The sequence below is a fragment of the Acinonyx jubatus genome, chromosome A3 (genome assembly GCF_027475565.1).
Source record: "Acinonyx jubatus isolate Ajub_Pintada_27869175 chromosome A3, VMU_Ajub_asm_v1.0, whole genome shotgun sequence".
Taxonomy (NCBI): domain Eukaryota; kingdom Metazoa; phylum Chordata; class Mammalia; order Carnivora; family Felidae; genus Acinonyx; species Acinonyx jubatus.
In genome coordinates, this window is record NC_069388.1 from 79,125,337 (window position 1) to 79,144,579 (window position 19,243).

A 19,243-nucleotide genomic window follows, 5' to 3' on the forward strand; every position below is an offset into this window, starting at 1 on the left:
TTAACCAGTGTGTACATCTTTTAGACTGCTCTTATGAAATCCTCATGAGCTTTGAAGAATTTTGTTACTACCTCTCATGGTGAAAATGCAGTTTTAACTTCGGGATTCACTCTTGTTGGAGCAATCTCACTTTATAATCTGTTTCGTCTTCTCTTCTGTACTTTCTCCCTTCTTACCAGATTCTAAACTAGTAAATTTAAAATAATGAGATTTTGTTTGTAAGCTATATATATTAAGGATATATTTTAAATCTCAATGGCTATCATAAATCTTAGAAGTAATCTACTTCGGTTGCCTCTTTTCATAGATTAGGAAACTGAGGCCCAGAGGAATTCACTGATTTGAATAAGAACTTTAGGTAAATGGAAGTGGAGGTGGAGCTAAGATACCTAATCAAGTGTCTTCTTTTGACCACACAGCTTCTCCTCAGTTGTGTGCTACATATATCTGAGTTTTAAAATACTACCACAGCATTTTGAGACACCAGTATTTGAACTTTCCACTTCAAAATCAAATAAAAACAATTTAAAAAAATACATGTAGGTCTGATTTCTGAGGTATTGAAAGGAGTAGCAGATAACACATAATTTTTGTTTAGGAGCGGTTAGCCAACCTGACTCAGAATATTTAATCATGCCTATAGAGCTAAAAAAAAAAAAAAAGAAAAGAAAAAAAAAAAGAAAATGTGACAACCAGTATTTTCTTTAAATATACATCTCTCAGAGACTTTGGACTAAGTATTTTCTAATAGAAGAATACTTGTTTTTCTAGAAGTAATTTTTAAATTTTTATTGATCAAAAATTCGCATCCTCAGGTAACAAAAGCCTTTGAGGAAAAAATAATGTGTTGCTGTTGTTTAGATGGTTCTTTTATTTGCCTTTACAGCTTCAATTCTCATCTTAGATTCATGACATTCTGTGCTTCAGTGACCCTTTTAGAAAGTTATTAAATGTATTTGTTAGCTTTTATATAAAATAATCTTATTTTAAACCCTCCTTTGTTGCCATTTCTGCCATCTTCAAATTGTGCTCTGTGGTTTAAATACTTTCTTGTTTTTGGTTTTGTAAATGATGAATTTGCTTGGATCAGTTTTTGCAGTCCTCTTCCTGAAAGTAAAAATAAAAATCTTATTTCCATTGACCAGTTTTGCCTGTTTCTCCAGCATTTGAGACTTGATATTTGTTAATAAAAAATTGAATAGGCAAAATCTTCCAGTCTCTCTGCCCCTACAGAGAAAAGAAAATGCCTCATTTACATTATTTTATAAAGATTCTAATGCAGTGTTAAGTTTGAGTATTATCCTGGTGTTACAAAAGTTACCGTTGCTGAGTCTTCTCTAGCGTAGTCTAGATTTAAATTTAAATTTAAAATTTAAATTTTATTTAAATTCATTTCAGTATTTATTATGATTTTATGAAATCTCTTTCACACTTTGTAATTGCTTCTTCATGGTGTATAGAATTTCAATTCAGAATTTTTTTTCCCAATATAAAGACAAAATAAGTTTTCTGGGCTAATGTCTAAAGTATATAAGTAAAAGGAGTTTAACGTTAAAATGTAAAAGTCGTAAATATGTCAGTCATGAAATTTTTATAATAATTGGATTAAATTGTTTGAAGTGTCACATGAAATTCACAGTTATTTTTCTTGAGAATTTCAGTAACCAGTTTTCTGCCTTCTAGAGTATTTTGTCAGGGTTGTACAACATAATTAAAACCAACTTTTAAACTACATTATGATTGGTGGCTCTCTGAAACTTTTCTTCATTTTGGGAAAACATTTATTTTTGTGAGCAGAATCCATGACCAAATTTTGGACAGTTTTATTACAAGTTCTAGTTTTGTTTTAAAATATTAAGACATAGAAAAGAAGAAAAAGGATTATACTAAGCACGTCATAAGTATCATTGAAGGACATGAGTGCTTTTTGTGAGTCAGAATTCTGTGAGTCAGAATTTTATTTTTAAGGGTACCTTGGTTTTCAAAATGAAATTTAAAATAATAAAATATAGGGGCACCTGGGTGGCTCAGTTGGTTGAGCGTCCAACTTTTAATTTCAGCTCAGGTCATGATCTCATGGTTCATCAGAGCCCCGTGTGGGGCTCTGTGCTGACAGCGCAGAGCTTGCTTGGGATTCTCTCTCTGCCCCTACTGCACTTGTGTTCACATGCAAGAAGAATTTAGAAGAATTTGGTGTAACATGACTATCAGTTTATCAGTATGATTTCAATGTAGTGCTTTCAACCTCCGAATTTTATGTTAGTCCTTTACATTATTAAACAGAGTATTGATTGGATCCAAGTCATATTGAAAAAAATCAAACATCTCATTAAAAGCTCTAAAAATTTAAGATTGTGCAGCATACAAAAACGTACTCTTAGAAGGCTTTGAAGAAACAAATTCAATGATGTGTGGGTATATTTTTGATATAGTCCAGAATGAATTTTCACTTCCCTAAGTGGTCTCTGCTTGTGTAACTACCAAAGACAATTTCACATTTTAACTCACTTAATGTTCTTAAAAACAGAAATTTATTTTATATCAGTTTAGGATGGCAAGCTAGTATAGTCAAGTAAAATAAACAGTAAATAGAATATTATACCTCTAAGAAGGTTAAAATTTCAAAAATTGCCATACTGTAATACTAATAATATTAGAGACTCAAAATGCATTCCAAAGATGCCATATTAGGGAGCAGCATTCCTGGAGGAGTAGACAAAGATCTTAGGTAACCCATCTTCTGAACTTAGCCCCTCTAAAACATATTATTGTTTTGACCTTTTCAGCCTCATAAGAGATTAATTCAAGATTATTTTTGAAAACACCAAAAATATAAGAAAATATCAGGTAATATTAATTTGATTTAAATCATCTTTTGCTATTGTTTTATAGAACCAGTCACTGAAACAGCATCACCTAAAAAAACAGAAGAATCTTTTTATAATAATAGCTATAATCCCTTTAAAGAGGTACAGACTCCTCAGTATTTGAACCCATTTGATGAGCCAGAAACTTTTGTAACTATAAAGGATTCTCCTCCCCAGTCTACAAAAAGAAAAAATGTAAGACCTGTGGACATGAGCAAGTACCTCTATGCTGATAGTTCTAAAACAGAAGAAGAAGAGTTGGATGAGTAAGTACATTTTATTCTGCTATCATCATACGTCAGTCTCTATATTAACTAAAGAGATGCTTCTATAATAAACCTTTACATGGGTAAAAAGAGTTTTTTCCTCGTGTTAATATACAATTTACAGGTTAGTATCTATCTCATGTCCACCTGAATTTTTATGATCTTGACCTTTATTCTCCCACCCTCTTCCATGTGAATGTGTGTGCACAGTAAACTAACAATGGAGAGAAATATGTTCTTGGAATCTCTGGTTAGAATTTTAATTGTCTTTCCACAGGAACCCCATTACAAATGTCACTTAGGTGTTTTTAATCAATTACTGTAGGCATTGTACTTCAATTAGATTCTCTGTGGGAACCAAATAATCATTTATGATAATTATTTGGTGAGGACACTTGTTCAGATTCCAAACAACAAGATCATAATTATAAAGTATGAATTATCTTTGAGTTATTCTTATCCAAATATGAATGTTACATTATAAATAGAATGTTTAGGGCTGCCATTTTACTCAAATCTAGGGTGAGAATGGGGGAAGGGTATGTGCACATTGTATTCTGGAGGTATATAGTTCACAACCTGTGTGGCTGCAGATTGTGGCCCTGAGTATGTTAAAAAGCAACAGTAAAACTTCTACTTCTAGCCATGATGGATTAACACAGACTGGATATAGCTTCTTGTCTTAAACAACTAAAAAACTGAATAAAATATATGAAACAATGGTTTTCAGACATTGGATACAAATAACACAGAACAGTGTGATTTCTAAGAGAACAGAAACAAAGAAGATGAGCCCTATACTTGTCTTAGTTTTATTTATGGGAGAGAATTTCCAGCTCTAGTTTAGGGAGAGAGAAACCAAAAGTCCTAGTAATCTCCATGAGTTGAGGAGACAGTTTGGACTTTGGGCGTACTGAGGAGAATAGAATTGTGGACAGAGTTATCAGAGAAGAGAGAACTACTCATACAAAGAGTTCCAGAGATCTGTAGAAGATTCCCCCTGAGTCTTTAGCTGAGCACTGATGAGAGCATACATAGAGGAAACATGACAGAAGCATCCCTGGAGTTCACCCAGGACCAAGAATAGTTTGTTTCCAAGCAGTTCCTAACACGTGGGACATCAGGTCGAGTCCTCAGAAAGGTGTCTTACTAATGTAGTGAGATTAGCCTAGACAAAAGGCTGTTCTGGGCTTGCCTAACAAAGCTTAAAAGCAAGGCTCAAAACAATCAAAATGATTCCAAGTAACTTAATTGCATGCCACACAAATATACCAAAGATACCAAAGGGAATACCAAAAAATCCAGCACCCAAAATATAAAATTCACTATGTCTGACAACCAATGAAAAATCTATCAGGCATGTACAGAAGCAGGAAAATCTGACCCATAATGAGGAGGAAACTCAAGTCATTAGATATAGATGTAGCAATGGCACAGATGATGAAATTAATAGAATAGTAATTATATGTTTACTTGTAGTGAGGCTGTATGTGTCTTTGTTTTCCTTAGAAATATGTGAATTTTAGTGTATTAAGATTATTTAGATCTTGGGAAAAATAGTTATTTCTTTAAAAATACAGGTAAGTATGAAAATCTTTCAGAATAATGGGGATATAATAGATTGTGAGGGAAATAATAAAAAGGCTCCTTCAATGTATGAAAGTTGGGAGCAGTTGCTTCGTGTGAAGGAAGAAATGTCATTTTTTCCTGTGCATTGGTCAGCTCCTATTTTGAGCAGTATTTTACTTCTAGGTTCTGCCAACTGTACAAGGGACATTGGTAATTCAGAGCATTAAAAGAATAGAGCAACAGAGTCATCAAAAAAGTCCAGAAACCACATCAAATGAGCAGTGATTAAGGTCATACAGACTATTTGACTTAGAAGAAAGATTATTTAAGAGAATTATAATAACCAAATTCAAATATTTGAAAGACTTGTTTGAAAGAATGAGGTAGTTGACCTGTTTTCTATTGCTCTAGAACTGTATTTCTCAACTTTTTCCCATTTTACATCACATGGCCTATGACTCTCACATGTGCTACATGCTTCCATGGGCCTGGTTAGATTTTGATAAAACCTAAAATGTTCCAGTTTGCCTTAAATACATAGAAATATATCATAGTAATCATCTGATTCCAAACCGAGGTTTAGCTCTCAATACTAATTAATAACTGTACAGGGGTTGGAAAAATTGGCTCAACTCTAGCTAAAGTTATTATATTTGCTTTCTTTGAAGTAGCTAATGTGTGATGAAAATAAAATTTCTCATGGGTGGTGTAGGTGCTGAGTAATAGCCACACACCTACAGTATTTGAATGTAAATATAAACTTTAAGTACAAGCATTCAGTCATTCCAAGAGGCATGAGTATTACACAACACACACACACACACACACACACACACACACACACACACCCCCACACACACACCCTGCTCTTTCCTATTAACAAGTTAAAGAGACATTTAATGTTTGTTTAAATGTTTAAAATGCCTTAATGAAAACTAAAATCAGAATCATTGGGTGTTTCCTTTTGACCATTTTTTTTTTCCACATGAAAGTCACAGTCTTTACAAGTTTCCCATGAATAAAGAACATTCTAAATTGCTCAATCATCTGAGATTACCAGAGGGTGCCTATAAACACTTCAGCTTTTTTTTTTTTAATAGGAATATATACACAGATTCTAAAGATTGCTCATCAGCTAATGTGAGAGTCCAGGAAGAACTCTGTTCTTTTTTCTTATCTTTTTTCTCTAAAAGTTTGTAAGTCTAACCACATTAGAAATCTTCCAAAATTTGTTCTTACTTCAGTAATAAACTTATGACCTTTCATCAAGTGAAAAGCCTGTATTACTCATCTTCCATTATCAAACTCTTCCTGCATCCTCTGACATAAACCTATCACAAATAGTGCTGAGTTCTTTGATGTGTAAAACAACCTTCAGAACCTCAGCATATCCATCAGCACCAAGAGCAAGTAAACACCCTTCAGTGCTAGTAGCACATGTCTTTTCCACTTAGCAATCACATGGGCTTCTCAGTTTTCTCTTGTTTGGAAGTCAGTTCAGCCATTCTAGTTATTGTAGCAAAATTGAAAACCAAAAATCAAACAATATTTTTTTCCAAAACATTTATGAAATGTTTTGGGGTCTAGCATAAAATCATTTCTGGTATGGTTGTATGTCTGGTTCTGAAGGAAAGTTGTCATTAAATTTTATTCAGAGATAAATGTGGATTGTTTTTCCAAAGAAACATAAATTTTCAAAGTGAAAGGAAGACTATATATTTCACTGTACTCTTGTTTCATATTTTATTCTTTACTAGTATGTTTATTAATCATGTTTCTAATCAATTTATAGTTTTTCTTTCTGTAATTCTTTTTAACTAATTTATTGCTCGAGTACATAATACAAGCATAAAAATAATTTTTCTTTATCCAAAGTGATGTAGAAAGCACTGAAATAGGAATTATGCTAATTCCTTAAAGAGTATTTCTTTACAAAAAATATTAAATATTTTTTAAAATGCATTGATCAATAATTCTATATAACTCTTGTTTTTATAGAGAAGGAAGCAGTGTTGACAATCATATATATAATAGATATTATTCCTAATCACTTCTTTAAATAGTACTTTTTAATTGAGATATACTTCACATAACATAAAATTCCTTATTTAAAGTGTACACTTCAGTGGTTCTTAACTAATTCACTGTGCTGTGCAGCCATAACCACAATCTAATTCTACAACATTTCATCATCCCCAAAAGAAATACTTTACCTATTAATAGTTAGTTTCAATTCCTCCCTTCCCCCACCTCTTGAAAACCATTAATCTACTTTTTGTCTATATGGATTTGACTGTTCTGGACACTTCATATAAATATAATCGTATCCTGTTCTTAAAGAGTAGGAAATTCAGTTTTACTTAGAAATGTCTGATCCATAGGAAGGATCATTCGGAACCCTTAGAAGTAGAAGCTTCTTGTCTTACTTTGATTTATACCTAATGGGTACTAAATTAGGTACCCATTAGGTGCCTAGCACACTGTTTTCTCACAGGCAAATAATAGATGAGCAGAGATACTTATTCCCTTAGTCCGTCTTGCAGTGAGGTGTGGTCCAGGGCAGCTGGAGACCCTGGTACTTCTGTTTTCCAGCAGCTTCCTATATTTTTACCGTAGAATGATATACAAATTTCATTTTTACTGCATGTGCCATGTAAAACAGAGTGAGAAATGTAGCTCTAATTGTTTCAAGAAAATTTCCATTTGATTAGTTTCTAGTTAATGATGAATCTTACCATCCAGCTTTGGAAATCAGATGATTATGAGCTTTTTTTCTACTTGCATTTACCTTCTTTTGACAAAGGATACTAATATTCAAGTGGGAGGGAGACCTAAGTGGTTTGAAACAGGCAGAGACAGGAAGAAAAAGGACAATATCTAGTTATATTTGTATACATACTAGATAAGTTTTATAAAAGTTTCATGAGTACTGTAAATTAAGTTATATAAAGTGTACTGAGGAGCTACCTGTTTTAAGGGATTCTGTCATTTTTTTCTTTTAAGCACAAATTCTTTTTTAATAAAAATATCCTCTAATACATGTTTTTCTTGAAAGTAGCCATATTTACATAACAAATTAATAATAATGATCATTGTAGTAGCTGCCATATTTCAAAGTACTATGCAAGCTTAGAGAAACCTAACCAAGAAAAAATTTTTAAATATCATCCAAGTAATTCATATAACTGAATTAATTCAGTTTGATTGACATGGGTCTGTTCAGTCCTGAACACTTAACATTAATTGGCAGGTAGTAAGTTTGGGTGGAAAAAGTTTTTTCCCTTTTTTAAGTTTTGGGGTTAAAAAAATTATGTTTTCAACTTATTTCTTTATATTTATCTCCCTTCAAACTACTTTTAGAGTTTGAAAACAGCTGTATGAAGCTCTCAGAATTATCAGGAGAAATAAGATTGTTGTAAGTGTGAAACACTTAAAATAGTACCTAGCACAGCATAAACACTTTATTAATCTTAGTTAATAATGTTATTGATAAGCCCTCCATTCTAGGCTGGATATGATACCTTTTATACCTCTTTTCAGAGAGAATGTTCAGCTTTTCCTGAACACCTAGTTATTTTAACATTGTTCCTTGCTTTTATTTCCCCCAAGTTCTTCTGCAGGTTGTAAGCATGGGATGTAAATATATCAAGCATATCTTGGTCACTAGGCAAGAATATTTTGTTTTGAAAAGCAAATTTTCAATTATATATACCTATTTCCTGTTCTTTTTCTCTTGAATGCACAGACATAAGAAGAGGAGAGAACACAAGAAATAGGTTTCTATATAAATGCCAACCCCACTCAGTTAAAAGTAACTACCCTGACCAGAGTTGAGAGACATTCTGTGGCTGTACCCTAGCTCAATAGAAAGGAATCTCATGACACTAATTGTTGCCATGAGTACAGAGTAAGAATGACATCACAAGTATATGTTTCCCATCTCTGATCCATATATACTTGGTACCCAGTCTCATGTGATTTGACTATCTATATATAAATTCTTAAGCAGAGGTGTACATAATTGGTAATTGGTTCTGAGTGAGTCTTGTACTGTTGTAGTTAAAAGAGCATGCATAATTGAAACAGAGGACTGTTACCAGTACAGGCCTTATATATGACTAGGTTGAATGATCTTGGTATAATCACTAAATTTGGGTCAGCTGAACCTTAGCCTTATAGACTCAGAAATTTTATTCTTTACACACAGGGTTCCAGAGAACCAGCTGGTGTGGGGGGCGGGGGGGGGGGGGAGAGTGGAGAATGCAACAAACTAATAAATAAGAACCAGGATAACAGTTTATTATTGTGTAATAGGAAGAATAATCATCATCTATGCCAGATACTTGTGTTTATGGGTAACTAATGAGAAAAAAAACTCATCTACTTGTAGAGGGAGTTAACCAGGAAGATTTTTTGCTTGGGCCTGGATTAGGTAGAGGAAAAATGTCTTCCCCAAGAAGTTATAAGCACACAGGCCCACCCTCATATGGATTTGACATTCTATTGGCAGGATGGTCTGGGATCCTCCAAGCCAAGAAAAGAACACAGAAAATGACCCCTGAAGCACTTGGCAAATGCAAACATAAAACACTCTGAAGAGAGGCATTTCCAGCTCAGAATGTGCACGGTTTCCTCAGATTAAGCCCTGAACTTGAAATCTAGAATTACAAAACATAGAAGGAAAGAATTTACTAAGAGAAAGCATCAGGAGACAAAAGAAACACTAGGATTGTACACGCAAAAACTTCAAATAATAGATTTATCAGGTAGAGACTTTAAAGTAAATGTTTAAATGCTTAATGACTCAAATCTCTATACCTGAGGTATTTTATACATGGTTGTATGAAGAAAAATGCTTATCATAATTTAAAATTTATGGATAATTCATGGAAAATTCTCCATAAACTAGATATCTGGTTTAATGTCTAACATTAAATTAGACACAAATGAAGAGAGAAAAAGCTAATTAGATCATAGATGGGAGGAAATTATTCAGATTATAGCACAGAAGGAACAAAAATTTGTAAAAATGTGAAGGAGAGAGATTAATTCAACATACATCTAATAACATTTTCTAAAGAAGAGAATAGAGAGGCTATCAAAGAGATAATGGCTAATAATTTTTTAGAACTAATGAAACATAGGGGCGCCTGGGTAGCTCAGTCATTTGAGCATCCAACTCTTTGTTTCCACTCAATTCATGATCTCACAGTTCATGAGATCAAGCCCTGCATGGGGCTCCCTGCTGATAGCATGGAGCCTACTTGGGATTCTCTCTCCCCCTCTCACTGCCCCTCTCCCACTCATGCATTCACTGTCTCTCTTTCTCTCTCAAAATAGATAAACTTAAAAAAAAAAACAACTAATAAAACATAAATCTTCACACTCAGGAAATATAAGGAACCTGAAACAGGATAAATGAAAAGAAATCCACACCTTGACATATCATAGTAAAATTGCTTGAAACCCGAGGAGAAGACTTAAAAAAGAGCAATAATAGGCTGACAGTGGGCTAATATCATCAAAGTGCTGATATGAATTAACTGACTAGAATTTTCTACCCAGCGAAATTATCATTTAACTGTGACATAAAAACATTTTCAGTGCCTGGGAGAATTTACTATTAAAAGAACCTCGCTGAATGGACTTATAAAAGATGTTCCCTAATGAGAAGGAATGAAATGCAAGGAAAAAAAATGATATGGGGAGCATAAAAAAGCAAATCAATATTTCCACATCTTATTTCCTTTTTGTTTGTGAAGAGTATATAGGATTTACTATTACTATAAACATTTTTCTAAGGATTTATATACAATTGAGCTAAGTGTGACCTTGTATGAAAAAAATTTTTAAATACTTTTTAAAAGGGAAAAATTTTATTAATGATTAAAAAAATAACAGCTTAATAGTGATTATTTCCAAATTGTAGGTTCTCACTAGTTTGAGTGTCTCCTTGTCATTTTCAGTATTTTTTAGTTTTATAAATTAACATTTTATTAATTTAGTTAGGAATAAAATATTTTTAGATTAACATTTAACAATAATTCTTCTTTCATTTAGATCTAATCCTTTTTATGAACCTAAACCAGCTCTTCCACCAAATAATTTGGTAAATCCAATTCAAGAACTGGAAACCGAAAGGAGAATGAAAAGAAAAGCCCCAGCCCCACCAGCCCTCTCACCAAAGATAGGAGGAGTAAATGAAAACACAGTTATTTCTGCAGGAAGAGATCTCTCCACTTCTCCTAAGGTAGGAGTTTATTCTTAGTAAAACATATATTATGTTTAATCTTTTCCCCCCATGCAGTTTAATTCAAATTAAGAAAAGTCATTGTTTGCTATTTTTGATGATATTTTAAAAGTACAAACCAAGTAAATCTGTTATACTGTAACACTGTGTATATGTTTGGGAGCCTCTAAGTTTACAGAACAGTATAATTGGATAGTTTGGATTAAGATTTTTTTAAATGCTGTTTTGAAATCAGAGGAAGAAAGACATTCTAATTATAGGAATGGTGCTTTAAAGAAAGAATACTCTAAAGCAGCTAAGTGTGAGGAATAGTTTGTATTGATACAGAAGAGGGAGTAGAAATCATCCTTTGAAAAATATACTGGAAAGATTAAGGCCCAGTGCACAGAAATGCCTTTTTTTTTTTTTTTAAGTTTATTTATTTTGAGAGAGAGAGACAGAGAGAGGGAGGGAGGGAGGGAGAGAGAAAGTGTGCACGAAAGTAGGGGAGGGACAGAGAGAGAAGGAGAGAGCATCCCAAGCCAAATCCTCGCATTGACAGTGTAGAACCTGATGTGGGTCTCCAACTCACAAAGCATAAGATCATGACCTGAGCTGAAATCAAGAGTCAGATGCTTAACCGACTGAGCCACCCAGGCTCCTGAGACATGCTTTATTGAAGAATTTCAATATTGCCATTTTGATTTATGTCAAGTTAAAATTTTGGCCTTATTGTCACTATCTTTAGAAGTTTTAATGCATAATTATTACATGGAAAGATAGCACATTTTTGGAACAAGTCTAGAGCTTTTAAATGATTTGAATTCAAATAGTGTGATATCTTGTATGTCTAAGGTAGAAATGTTGGATTTAGCAAGTTTTTTTAGGTAAGTAATTTTTGCCCATCAACTCATGGGTAATTTGTTATTGTTATCATATACATAATTTAATTCTCACAGGTAGGTAAGGGAAAAATAAGATGAACTTCAACTTAGTGGGGTAAAGTAAAGGTCACAGGTCCCCCAGCCAGTAGAAACAGGATTGGAACTGTCACTTTCATTAGTTGTGTGATATCTGGGCCATACTCCACCTCAGGTGCCTACTGCTGTTTTTCTCAAGCACACTAAAGTTCAGTAGTTTCTCTTGGATATTTCAGTTCATTTTTTGTTTTTGTGTTAAATGGTAGAGTCCTGAAATAGTTTGCCTGTATTTTCATTGTTTTAGTGAGACAGTAAGTTCACTGAGGTTTTCACTCTGGTATCTTAAAAGTCTATCTCCAGGTGTTTGTTTTTATATCAGGTATTTTTTAGCCCTGTAACTTTAGAGGGAGAAACTCAGACTAGATTTCCATCTTCTAATTGCCTATGGAAGGTGGGAGTGGGGGCGCAACACTATCAACAAAAGCAGCAAATGGTAGAAATTAAAGCAAAGGAGATGGCCAATTCCTGTGCCCATGATACAAAAAAAAAAAAAAAAAGACAGTAATTGGGGCACTAGTAAGAATCAAGAAGCTTTATAGGTCCTTTAACCATTCTAACTGTCAAGAATACCTAAACCTATCCCTTGTCTCCCCAAATCTCTACTCCACTGCCTACTCCCTGCCCCCTTCTCTTCTATAGTTCATCAGGAGTTTGAAGCTAATTAAAATATCCTAATCTCTTTGTAGCGGAATGAAAAGGAACTTAACAGTGCCTCTTGGATGCATTTATCCATAAAACAACTTGAAAAATATGTATCATTATCTCCTTTGTATATATAAGAAACTGGACCTTAGTTAAGTAACTTGCCCAAAATGATAAAACTAGTAGTGACAGTGACTGGATTAAAATTCAGGTCCTTGGACTCTAAAACCCATACTTTGCCCACGGTGCCATTCTACCTCTAGAGAGCTACCTCTGGTTCCCCAGTTCCAAGTTGGAACTCTAAATACATTGCTCCGTAGAAACATTGCTACACCTGGTGATTAAGTTCTGTTGTAGTGATGTATAACATAGCTATTTTTTATATTATTATGAGGATAGTATTCCATTGAAGATCTGTCATGGAATAAAGGATATTTATAGGAAAGGCATCATGCTTCTTTTAGAAAGTGCCTCATTAAGCTCAGACACAGACAATAGAAATGCAATCAGTCATATTATCCACAGTAGCACATTCTGCTGATCTGGGAGTTAGTTCATGTTTCTCAGTTATGTGAAATACAACTGTGAAAAATTAATTTTAAAAAAGATTGCTAATATTAAATAAAAAAAAGAAAAGAAAGTATATAACGATGTATAATATGATACCTATTGTATGCATAAAGTTTTATTTAAAAAGCCTTATTCACACATACATTCAGAACACACATAGACATACACACTCATGTACACTGTGGAAGGAATTGTAAGTAATTTAATAGCGGGTACCTTTGAGGAGAAGGATATGCAAGACTGACGAAGGCATTTCTTTTTCTTTACCTGTCTGTATTATTTGAATTTTGAACCTTACATATGTTTTACTTCCATTTTTGTTTGTTATACTAATCAAAGTTACTGAGTAATGAGATCGTGGATATTTTTGTTGCCTTCTGTACAAGGTACAAGATGTACAAGGTACAAACTAAGAAAGTTTATCCTTCAGAATAGAGAAAATCACTCTTAGTTTTGACAAGTGGTATTAAACTATTTGATGGTGGCCTGGGGTTTCATCAGTTACCTCAGCGTTCTACACTGAAGACCAGGTATAGAGGCCTAGCAGCAGAACGCTGGCTCCCCTATTCTGTTTCCACATCAGAAATCCATATTCTTTCATTTTATATGTTGGAATTCGTGTAAGATTTCATTAAAAAAAGAAAATGGACCATTGCCAAACCCCCCAAAATTGGAAACTACAAACTATCCAATTATGTATGAGATAAGGAAGATTAGAATCAGTGGCATACTGACTGATAAAAAATGATAAATGGCAGCTGAGAAAACACAGTAGTATGGGGCTTTTTCATCATAGGAGTAGATATATGTGTGTATGTATCTACTAGTAGATATGCATGTATAGATATATATCTTCTGGTAGTTCCTGAAGACTGTGCTATATTAAAGCTGAGTAAAATAATGGACCGTTTTGGCAACTTTCAGTCAACATGATCAAGTCTTACTGTGTATTATATACAATATTCTGTAGAGGGAAGTAAGAAATTATTTTTTACATCAAAACATTTCCATTAAAATTATTGAAGAGTTTTAATGCTTTTAAGTTATGCTCCATGCCAATTACTTTCCATACTTATAAATTGAAAGGAGATAATAGTTAAATTAAGCTTTTGGGAAAAGCCAAGTTCAAATTTTAGCCAAATAATAAAAGGATATTACACCACAATTTTGTGTAACAAAATGCCAGACTGTACTTAGTGGTAACTGACTGCAGACACTGAAGAGCATTCAGTGTCATAAAATGACAAGGGCTCAGCCAGATGATTAATTTCCCCACCTGGCACCTGAAACTACTTATTTTTCAGAAAATTTATGAAAAAGAACTAAGATCAGAATTTAAACAAAGTGATAATAAGCATGTACTTATATTACAAATAAAATTCAAACTACCCTGAAGGTAGCTAAGGACCCTTCAGTGTCATAAATCTGTATAAACTCCACACTTCAGACCATTGATTTCTGTATTTATAAAATAATAAAATGTAACACTTTTAAAGACAACTTAGGAAAGAAGGCCAGTGTGTAGAGAAGTTAAATATATGACTGTTCAGTAAAATAAAATAAGTTAGGCTCAATGGTGCCTGACCATCATTTACTGTGAATGTAAGTTAATAAATATATAACTCTGAACTCCTAGATATAATTCATGCAACATAGTAAAAAGTGCAATTAAATTATGAGAGTGAGTTTAGGAACATAAACAACATGGTTGCTAGACACATCTGCTAAAGTACATTATTAAACAGTATATACCCAGTTCCATAGAAATCAGAATATATGAACAGCCAACTATCAATGAATGACAATAAGGAATTAAAATAAACTTACATTTTTATAATAGCATAGAGAAAAGCTCCACTGCACACTTGATGATGAAATGAGCTTGGTCAAGTGGAGAAGCGCTCCCTCAAAGATCCTGACTGATGAAGCTCCAGTGATTGACAGTGATACTACTATCCACTTATTCCATCTCTAAAAGTGAAAATCCTATCCATATCTTGAGCCCAGTTAAATAACTCAGGCCTCCACTTATATTGTTACCTTTTTTTTAAAAAGTTCTGGCAAAGTCCTAAGGTTTACACTTGGATGTTTTTGAACTTGAGTACAGATTGCAGTAACTATGGGAAGCCCAGGGTTAAACTAAAGTCAAAATTACACACAGCAGTTCCCTTGATTGGGACAAGCAGCAAATTCAGACCACAACGCCAACACCCTTTTCAGCTTTTGCACATAAAGATCTCCTAGAAAGTTCTTTATCCCCATTTCTATTCTGCAAAACTGCAGAATGTTGTCTATAAGCCATTCATTCTGAAAAACAGTAAGTCCACAATCAGACTATTAATTTCCTCATATGTACATTGAAAATGTCTCAAACTTTCCAAGAAAAATAATAAAAAGCACAAGGATCAGAATGTAATTGAATGCAATGATGACTACACAGTTATTTTGTAAAATAAAATGCCAAACTACATTCAGTGACAATGGGGTGCAGGCAGTGGTTAAGTTATGTATAAAATTTTTACTTGCTGGAATACCTTACCAGAATAAGTTGTTCCTCAATAATACTGACAAAACGGGGCACTCCTGTATGCATCACCTGTTATATTGGTTCGTACTGTTGGTTATAAGTAATAGAAACAAGCCATTTGGTTGAATTTTTTTAACTTAAGCAAAAGGACAACTTGTAATAAAGACCCAAGGAGATTTTGCAGAACCCTAGGCAGAGGATACAACTGGGCCTCAGCAATCAGCCTTAATTTTATCTGCTTCTCTCACTGGGATATCTTCAGTCTCCCGTTACCTTTTTACTGATAATTTATCTTGTTATCTCCCTGCAAAATAGTTTATGTTCTAGAATTTCCTGTCTCCCCCGTGCAAAGCTACCTACTTCTTTCACTCTGGCTGATTTTTGCTAAAGGTTAAGAACAAATTACACTGAAGGGCACTGGGGTGACTCAGTTAAGCATCCAGTTCTTGGTTTGAGGCTCAGGTCACGATCTCACTGTTCAGCAAGTTTGAGCCCCATTTTGGGCTCTGGGCTGATAGCATAGAGCCTGCTTGGGATTCTTTCTCTCTCCCTCTCTCTCTGCCCCTCCCCACTAGAGCTGTCTCTGTCTCTCTCAAAATAAATAAACTTAAATAAAAAAGCCAATTACACTGTATCAACTACTTTTTCTTAATATGTATGTGGAACCTCCTCCCAGAATTATTATTTTTTAAGATCTTATTAATCAGATGAGTCTCTGGTTAATGGAATTTCAGTTGGAATTAGGATTATCTGTGGGCAGTAGAAAGCCTCAAATGCATTTTGTTTTTTTCTTTTAAGATTTTATTTTTTTTAATTTTTATTTATTTATTTTGAAAGAGAGAGAAAGAGCATGCACATGTGCATGTGTTGGGGAGGGGCAGAGAGAGAGAAGGAGAGAGAGAATCCCAAGCAGGCTCTGCTCTGTCAACCCAGAGCCAGACATGGGACTTATATTCATGAAACTGTGAGATATGACCTGAGCCAAAATCAAGATTCAGACACTTAACTGACTGAGCCACCTAGGCACCCCTTTAAGATGGTATCTTTAAGCAATCTCTACACCCAGTGGTGGGCTTGAACTCATAGCCCTGAGGTTGAGTTACATGCTCTACTGACTGAGCCAGCCAGGTGCCCCTCAAATGCCAGTTTAAATAAAAGAAAAATTTATTTCTGTCTTTGAAAATTTTAAAGGTCCAGTGCTGATACAGTAGCCTCACAAAGGCATCAGGGACCCAGTCTCCTATTTTGCTGACCCACCGTGCTTGGCATGGACTTCCAAGATGGCTACTTGAACCACAGCCAATCTGCCCCATTCCAATCAAAAAGGAAAGGGCAAAAAACAGTCCTATCTACCTCAAGCAAGGAACACTAGAAAATAAATCTTTATTCTGGGATATGTATTACTCGGTTAAAAGTCAAGGGTTATATTACTAAAAAAGTAGAGTACAATCAATATTAGGGAACAACAGGCTGTGCCATTGATGTCTATTAAAAGGTGAGTTTTAAGGGTGCCTGGGTGGCTCAGTCAGTTGAGTATCAGACTTTGATTTTGGCTTGGGTCATGATCCCAGGGTCGTGGGATCAAGCCCCTGTGTCATGGAGCCTGCTTGAGATTTTATCTCTCTCTCTGCCCTCCCCTCCTCTAAATGAATGAATGAATGAATGAATGAATGAATGAATGAATGGAGTTTTATAGTATAGATGCAAATGAGCCCAAATCTTGGTATCTCTTCTATGAGAATGCCTACCCCAATAATTGCTTGAAATAGTCATTTCTTTAAAAATTTTTTTTAAAGTTTATTTATTCATTTTGAGAGAGAGTTCAAACAGGAGAGAGATGGAGAGAGAGAATCCCAAGCAGGCTCTGCACTGCCAGCACAAAGCTCCGTGCAGGGCTTGATCCCACACACTGTGACCATGACCTGAGATGAAACCAAGAGTCAGATGCTTAACTTGACTGAGCTACCCAGGCCCCCCTTTAATTTTTATTAGAAAAAGAGAGAGAGAGAGAGAGCAAGCATGAGCCAGGGAGACAGAGACAGAGACAGAGAGAAAGAATCTTAAGCAGTTTCCGTGTTCAGCATGGTATATGATGTGGGGCTTGATCCCACGACCTTGGGAATCATGACCCAAACCAAAATTAAAAATCACATAATCGACAGGCTGAGCCACCCAGGCACCCCAAAACAGTCATTTTTTTAAGTTTATTTATTTATTTTGAGAGAGAGAGAAAGAGAGTTCTCTAGCACGTCAGTCCAGAGCCTGACGTGGGGCTTGAACTCATGAAACTGTCAGATTAGGACGTGAGCCAAAATCAAGAGTCAGATCCTTAACCGACTGAGCCACCGGCTGCCCTTGGTCATTTTAAAATGACCTTTGAAAACAATCATAGGTCTCAAAAGAAAATCGTGAAAATATTTTGCAACTGAGCATAAAGAAGGCTAGGAACAGTACTACAATAGAATACAAAGACAAATAAAAATCCACAAATAAACGAGAAACCCAAGCTAGCAAAACTTAAATAGTATTTACTTTAAAATCAGCTCACTGCATTTATGTAATGATGTCTGAAAAGATATGGTAATTTTCAGAGCTTAAAATTACTGGTGAGGATATTGAGAAACATTCCCCCTTTTTTGGCACCTGCAGTATCAACTCTTAAATATATGGGGTGCCTGAGTGGCTCTGTGGGTTAAGTGTCGACTCGATTTTGGCTCTGGTTATGATCTCACTGTACGTGAGATCGAGCCCTGTGTTGGGCTCTGCGCTGACAGCACAGAGCCTGCTTAGGATTCTTTCTCTTTTGCACGCATGCTCTCTCACTGCCTCTCAAAATAAATAAATAAACATTTAAAAAATATATTTAAAATATATTTGGACATACATACTGCAGGGCCTGGACTAGAATGAGGCAAGAGAGGCTTGTAGGGCACAAAATTCATGGAGGCACTTCTCTCCTATTGGTGTAAGTGCAGACTTTACATGTACATCACCCTAAGAGTGATGCATTCTTGAATCTTGTGTTCCTAGGCACTGCCTTGCCTCACTCTAGTCCCAGACCTGTTGTACCAATGAGGCAAATTTGGCAGACAAATGTGCAGTAGATGTAACCCACTTAAAGGCCTTTGCAAACTGGAAAAATGAGCAACCGTAGAATCAAGAACATCTCTAAGAATTTGCCTCTTGATTTTTCTGACTGTATTTAATGGGAAAGATAAAAATGCTGAATTTTGGTTAAAAACAAACAAACCATGATTAGAACGCTTGACTTTTGAAACCAATTTTGTACAGTAATTAAGTGTGATTTTGAGAAGTTGTTCTTTTATATTCATATATTCTGGAGTAACCAAATTAAAGTGTCTGCCACAGTTTTCCAACTAAGAATTGAATTGCCATTTTTTTCTTATGGAGATAAAACTGTCCCCATATAGGAAAAGAATCTGAATAAGGTAAATAAATTATGTGTGTCCTTTGATGATAAAGAATGATTTACAAGTTTGGCTGATTTGCTAAATGCTTTGTAAAGGCTAAGCAATTAGCAACAAATGGTAAACTGAGTGTCATTGATGTGTATTGGCGGGGTCACTTTAGGA

General features: G+C 34.6%; 1 protein-coding gene across 14 annotated transcripts in view; it reads left to right on the plus strand.

Moving 5' to 3' along the window:
- The window catches only part of EHBP1 (EH domain binding protein 1), a 357,708-nt gene that overhangs the window by 179,139 nt on the left and 159,326 nt on the right, over positions 1 to 19,243 (plus strand). For all 14 annotated transcript variants that reach the window (XM_027072361.2, XM_027072364.2, XM_053200656.1 and 11 more), the window contains 2 exons: positions 2,893 to 3,133; positions 10,763 to 10,952. In XM_027072361.2, the coding sequence (XP_026928162.1) occupies positions 2,893 to 3,133; positions 10,763 to 10,952 (431 nt within the window). The remainder of the gene's footprint in view (positions 1 to 2,892; positions 3,134 to 10,762; positions 10,953 to 19,243) is intronic.